General features: G+C 33.2%; 1 protein-coding gene across 8 annotated transcripts in view; it reads left to right on the top strand.

The window, feature by feature from the left end:
• Positions 1–3,916, top strand: part of LOC110112183 (E3 ubiquitin-protein ligase UPL3-like) — a 34,682-nt gene extending 30,766 nt beyond the window's left edge. For 2 of the 8 annotated variants that reach the window (XM_020844308.2, XM_020844312.2), the window contains exons 13-17: positions 1,534–1,614; positions 1,835–1,903; positions 2,242–2,370; positions 2,736–2,858; positions 3,399–3,912. In XM_020844308.2, coding sequence (XP_020699967.1) covers positions 1,534–1,614; positions 1,835–1,903; positions 2,242–2,370; positions 2,736–2,858; positions 3,399–3,464 — 468 coding nt within the window. In that variant the 3' untranslated portion in view covers positions 3,465–3,912. Of the gene's footprint in view, positions 1–1,533; positions 1,615–1,834; positions 1,904–2,241; positions 2,371–2,735; positions 2,859–3,398 lie in introns of those variants that run through there. The other 6 variants (XR_002304996.2, XR_002304997.2, XR_002304998.2 and 3 more) reach the window with 6 other exon arrangements.
• Positions 3,917–7,242: the final 3,326 nt, after the last annotated feature.

Consider the following 7,242-nt stretch of genomic DNA (forward strand, 5'->3'; position numbering starts at 1 on the left):
ATGTTCCTAGTCTCAATCATAAACAATGATGACCAGGAACAACTAATGTTGCTCCTTGTGAGAAATCAAAGTTTTGGATTTCGGGAAGTGGCTACTAAACTTTGTTGTTTGTTCATCCAGTGGATATTTATAAACAAAAATGATGTCTAGCAATTAGAAAATTATACGATTCTTAAGGAGAAATAATTACATTGAATGATATCTCGTCTTATTTAATAAAATCTATCTATCTATCTATCTATCTATCTATCTATACATTCTATTCTTGCAGCAAACGTCCCTCCAAGTTGCCAATCCGTGGGAACAGACATTCCTTTCTTGTTTCTGACTTACCTAAGAATATGAATTGGCAATCTTCCCTTCATTCTGCTTGAGGTGATTTTGCTAATTCCTTTATTGTTTTTGCCAAGCAACCTATCCGTGGATTTGCATTCTCAGCACTACTTTTTGGTGCTTAAGCTTTTTCTATTATTATTTTGCAATTTGAACTATATTATTTTTCTTGTAGTTCAAATATATATATATTCTGAAAGAAGTAGATTCTCTTTTAAATTTCTTTTTTTATACCATTTCATTCATGTGTTTATTATTTTGAAATCATCATATATTTTAAAAATCCTGTATGTCATCTTTCAACTTGTTATCTTCTATCATCCCCACATCGTGAATTCCCAAAGCCCATTCTACTAGCGATTGCATGTCTATTTAAATCCTTAAAAATAATATTCTGTTTTTCCTTGGGTATTGCAATACTAATTTAACATGTCAAGTTCATGTTCCATCTGATATTGAATTGGGGTACAATTAAACCCGATACCTACCTATTTAGGGTCGTTGGGATCACTTTTTAAATTGAAAATTTTGTTTATATTTTGATACAAAAGAAAAATATTTTTGGTATCCAATAAGCGTTTTTATTATTGAATGTTGCATAAGTTAATCATGGTGAGGGTGGCAGCCGACAGTAGTAGTGGCTGGTGGTCGGATTGATTTTCATTTAAAAAAACTAAAAAAATGCCGAAATGTTGTTTCTTATATTTTAAAAAATAGCTTTAGTTGTTTTCTAAAACAAAAATTAACTTAATCAAACATCTTTTTCTAAAGACAAAAACAAAAAAGTTATTCCAAACAACCCTTTAATAATGGTTGCGAACTAGCTGGAGCTTACTCTGTCCAAATGAAGACAAGGTTGATATGAGCAGAACTAGCTTGACCAAAAAGTTAGAAGGAAGTATGCTGAGTCTAGGCGATGAAGACTGGCTAGTATAGGCTTTCTGTAATTAGCATGTTGATTTTTTTTTCCTATCAGTTATTTTAGTTGACAAGGGCTTTTCGAAGTTGTTCATAAGGTCTTGGGTAGAGTCTTTCCTACACATTGATGAATCCCAGGGAAGTATGTTGATGTTTTTTTTTTTTTTTTTCGCGGCACCAGTTCATCACTTATTATTTCCTTCTATTGTTACTTCTATGCGTGCATGATTAATGTCAATATGCAATATCTGCTATTAAAGCCTAACCTGACATATCATTCAGGTCTTTGACATTTCCTTTCTACAAATATTTTCTCCACATGAATTGGATTACCTCATCTGTGGCCGCAGAGAATTATGGGAGGTAATTCAAACCCCTTTTCTTCCACTTTTGAACGTTTTGTGTCATTATGGTTTTGTTTGGGACGACTTTTTTACCGCTTCTTAAATCAGCTTTCTAGTACAATAAATAAAGTTTTATACTAGAAAGTTGCTTTAAGTAGCAGTGAGAAAGCCGTCCCAAACGAAGTCTATATCTCCTTAACCCAAAGAAATTTCTTGAATTTGTGGTTTGTATGTTCTAGGCTGACACACTGGCTGATCACATCAAATTTGATCATGGATACACCGCCAAAAGTCCAGCAATTATTAATGTATGTACCTTTTTTTCTTCTTCCATTCCTTTGTTTTTTTGGGGCTATTACATACATAACTTCTAAAATTTGTCTGTCTACAAAATTAATACACTCTTTTGCATCTATTTTTCAAACTTTCACATAAATATCAAAATTCATCACAAAACTCCAACCCATTTTTTTTCACTTTTTGGCCAAATTTCAAACATTTTGATCATAGCAAGCACAAATACACCGTTCAAAAAAAAATGCCATGGTGTTATCTTTGTAAATAGACAAATTTTGAGTGTCTTGTATGAGATTCCCCCCCTTTTTTAAATTAACAGCTGCTGATGTTCTGTTGATCTTTTGCTTAGTTGCTCGAGATTATGGCAGAGTTCACTCCAGAGCAGCAGCATGCTTTTTGCCAGTTTGTGACAGGTGCTCCCAGGCTTCCACCCGGTGGCTTAGCTGCTTTAAACCCAAAGCTGACCATAGTGAGGAAGGTACTACAATGTTTCCATCTCTCACTGGCACTGGATTTATTGTTTACATAAAAAACAAATTTAGAAATCATAATGTGCAAACAAATTGTATTACTCGTGACATTCAGGCTTCGTTTGGGACGGCTTTCTTTCTGCTTAAAGCAGCTATCCAACACAAAATTTTTAATTTATGTACTAGAAAACTGCTTTAAGAAGCAGTAAGAAAGTCGTCCCAAACGAAGCCTTAGATACACTGTTAGACAATAGTTGCTAGTCATTTTTCCTTTTTTTTTATTGGGCAATCCTGAATGTCATAGTGGAATTTGCTGATGCATCAAACTTCATTTTTTAGATTTAAATTTATTAACTTTTCTACTTGCTGGCAGCATTCTTCAACAGCAACAAATACTGCGTCTAATGGATCCGTAATATCTGAAGCAGCTGATGATGACCTGCCAAGTGTCATGACTTGTGCCAATTTTCTCAAGCTCCCTCCTTATTCCACCAAGGTTTCCTTTCATGTCTTTTTCTTCTTTTTCTAAAATCATCTGATATGAATAATTGTTAAGGGGTATTTTTAATAGGTCATTAGTTACTAGTGAGTTCAATTAGTTTATAGATCATTATACATGTTAGATGGTTTAATGGATTATTAAGTGTTGTCTTGTCTATAAATACCCTTCTTTTGGAGAAATTATTATGTGCACATTGGACCGTTCAGAGGCAAATCAGTGCGTGCCACATCACCTGGTACATAGCCATGGTACACAGCAAATGGGTGACATGATGTGCTCTGATTTGTCTTCGGATGGCATCCGTATCCGCACAAAATAATTTCACCTTCTTGTGATGAAAATTATGGCATGGAAATAATAAGTAGACCGGCTTCGATTCCTATTCCCTTTCTCCATCATTTTCTATGGAGTCATAGGTATCCTCAAATTGCCTAGAGTTTCAAGAAAGTAACCTAGTTATATTTTTCATTGTTTTCAGTGTTTTCTTCACATCATCCTCCCACCTTTGCTGCTTTACTAACTTGGCTTTTGCAGGAAATTATGTACAAGAAACTTCTATATGCCATAAATGAAGGACAGGGATCATTTGATCTTTCTTAAGCCGAAAGACTACATTGTTATTACACATTTTTGCAGCCTATAAGCCCTCTCGTAATAATGTGGTAGGCATCCGTTATTATTCTTTCTTTCTACGCTCATTCTGTTTATTCTGTTTTGTTCTTTTAATCTATCGCGATGCAGTTGATACAGATTACAGAGGTTATTGTTTTATTTGACTAGATGGAATTTTGGAGAAAGAGAAGGGACGGCTTTCAGCAAAATTTGTAAATAAAGTGTTTTTTTTTTAATTTATTTTTTTACTTTTTCATTTATGAGCTTTAGCTCGGCAGTAATTTACTTTCATGATAATAACATATTGGTAGTAATTATAAGGGCATTGAATTGTGGTAATCAGTCTGCTTGATAATGTTCAAATGCCTGCGTTTTAGATATAAATGAATTCTATGATAGTAAATCAAATTAATTGATATTTTTTATGAGGAAAAAACTTATGTTATCACGAGCTCTTAAATTTGATTTGAGATACATACAATGAATACTATTTATGCATTTCATTCATCTTAAATAAGATTTTTTAAGCATATTGAAATTCATCATCATAGAAAAGTTTAGTCGGTTTTTTTTCATGTGGCATGCATCAATTGATGGCGGTTGGAAGATGGTGGTAGATAAAAATTATTTTTGTGCGGATGAATGCTGTCTGGAGATGAATCATAATGCGTCACGTCACCTCTTCGCTCGGTACCGTGGTTTGGTAATGCTGACGTGTTTGCGCCTAATTCGTCTTCGGATGTAGAGCTGTGTCCGGCCTCTGCACAAAATAATTTCTCGGTGGTAGATGGTGGCAATTGGCAGATTATAGGTTGAGTTTTCTTGCAGCGGAAATTTTGCCTGATTTGGAAAAGAGCTTAAAAAATAAGAATGATTTTTCATTAAAGAACTTGTTTGTCTTTGGGGAACTTAAAAAAAACAATACAAATAATAAATGTTATAGAGTGATCAAAGGGTTTTTTTGATTGTAATGGTAGGCTAGAAAAGGAAAGAAATATTTTAATTATACATTTTAATGTACTTGACAAAGTAAATTTAATACAAAATAATTTTTTTAGTTTAAATTCAATAAAAGGACAGGTCATCTGATTTTGTGACCTGAAAAATTTTCACAAAACCTTTAAAATTTTCTTCAGGTTGTCTTTATATAGAAATTTGACTTCTTTTGAGATAAATTTAATATAATTGTAATTTAACATATATATTTTAGATGTCTATTAAATTTTAAATTGACTTTAATAATTTCAAAGTCCATCCTCATCAAAATTAATAAATTTATCATAACATATTTTTGTGGTAAATTTGATTATTTACCCATAATGCCCAATATTCAAAAAAATATATGCGTTATTTAATTTTTCAAGAAAATATGCATAAGAGTTCTTTTCAGATTAAAATGTCCAATATAATTAAAATTGATTTGAACATAATTTGAATAAATTTTAGGTTTTGTTTGGGATGGCTTTCTTACTATTTCTTAAAGCTGTTTTCTAGCATAAAAAAATATTTTTTTTATTAGAAAGTTACTTTCAAAAGTTGTAAGAAAGCTGTCCCATACGAGAACTTTTATTAGAACTGGTGTCCTGATGTAGCTCTACAGCCGGACACCTATTATATGGCGCCACGTAGTAGCTCGAAAATCTGACGCAAACCCATCTAATTCACGTGTTTTAAACTATTTCAGGTCAGCCAGACGTAGTGTATATGAATTGGGCGCAAAAAGTTAAAAATATGCGCCTTCTTTACATGTATAATAACATTTTGGGGTATTATTCTAAAGACGTTATACAGTTTTTAGGCTTTATATTCTACAGAGAAAGATATCGTGAAGGGTTCGAGGAGATGGAAGATTCGAAAATGGTTTTCTCTTTGGAAGATTCGGAAGATTTCGAGGAAACTGCAGGGACGTATAATGTTGATGAAGTTTTTTCTCGTTTTTTTCTTGCTTCATTACGGATATAATCGGAGAAATATCGCGATTATGTATAACTCTAAACTGAGCATAATCATGAGTAAGGATTTGTGTACCGAGTTAAACGTTTGAAATAACTCGGTACATATCGGTACTTATAGGTAATGCTCGGTATGAACTCATTGCACATAAGTACCGAGCAAATCAAACATCGATGTAAATAATACCGATCTTAGTAGAGAGAGAGAGAAATATTTGAACTTATTGGTACTGCTCGGTACTGATAGGTATCGCTTTGTATAATATTGTTATATATCTCGGTACCGAGTAGATCCAAGGTATTAATTCCTAATACCGGTCAAAGAAGCTGCTCGGTATTAAATCGGTATTGAGTTGTACATGTAATGGTAAATTAACGTTATGAATTACATGAATTTTTCTTTAACAGTGTGTTTACAACTCTGAGAAGGAAGCATATGATAAATATTGCTAGTACGCGCATTATCATGGATTTAGTGTTCGGAAAGAGCATTACTCGTTCTGGCCAAATTCAAGGAAAATCAAATCAAAGGATTTTGTGTGTTCCAAAGTAGGATTCAAGAAATAGACTAACAAGAATAAGAAGGTTAAATATCGAAAATCATGTACACGAACCGGATGTCTAGCGATGTTTAGATTTTTGGTTAGAGAAGATGGGATTTGGATGGTGAATAAATCCATAGAGAGTCACAATCATGAACTGGCTAGGCCGGATGATCAACATTTGCTTAGGCCATCTAGCAACATTACTGTTGAGAATGCACCTGTTTTAAAATCAATGTCAAAAGCGGGGATAAAAATAATTAATGCATTTACATACCTATTCGATGAAGTGGGAGGTGTAGGTAATCTGGGGTTCACAAAGAGGGATTCATACAACTACATTCAAAAAGAAAGAAGAGCTAAGATTGAGAATGTGGATAATAATTCACTAATCCAATTGTTTAAAGAATGGGCAGTTGATGACAACATATTTGCCTGAGATGTGTAAACTGATGAAGATGATATGTTGTTTAATTTTTTTGGGTTGATGGACTGGGGAGAATTGATTATGAATGCTTTGAGGATGTGATTATTTTTTATACAAGTTATCGTTTAAACAAATATAACTTAGCCTGTCCCCCTATTGTTGGAGTGAATAATCATTGGCAAAATATTCTATTGGGTATGACTTTTTAATTATCTAATGAGACAATTGAGTCTTTTTCCTGGCTATTTAGAACATTTTTAAGGATTATGGATAACAAACATATCATAACTATATTTACCGATCAGGACCAAGCAATGGGCAGGGCAATAGAGATTGCATTACCTAATACACGACATAGGTTGTGCCAATGACATATGTACAAGAAGGCTCCTTCCAAAGTTTGGTGCTTTAACAGTAACAACAAAGTGAAATACCTATTTTATTATTGTTTCAACAAGTGTGATTATGTGGAGGAGTTTGAGAGGAAGTGAAATGAAATGATCACAAAAGGGAACCTTCAGAGCCATCAATGGTTGAATGATTTGTACAAAATCAGGGAGAAGTGGTCAACAACATTCAACAAAAATTATTTTAACCTTGGCATTTTATCTACACAAGGTAGTGAGTTCGCCAATCATGTATGCCATGAATATTCTAAGCCAACAAGTATTGTCTTGAGTGTTTCCTGGATTTGTAAAAGGTGATGAAGACTTGGCGTAGGAATGAACAATATGAAGATTTTAAATGCAGTCAAACTGATATACAACCTTATATGAAAAGGAGCTCAATATTAAAGCAAGCTGTCTAATTTTATTCAAGAACGTTGTAGTCATTTTTTGAAGAGG

This window comes from Dendrobium catenatum, unplaced genomic scaffold (genome assembly GCF_001605985.2).
Source record: "Dendrobium catenatum unplaced genomic scaffold, ASM160598v2 fragScaff_scaffold_178, whole genome shotgun sequence".
NCBI lineage: Eukaryota > Viridiplantae > Streptophyta > Magnoliopsida > Asparagales > Orchidaceae > Dendrobium > Dendrobium catenatum.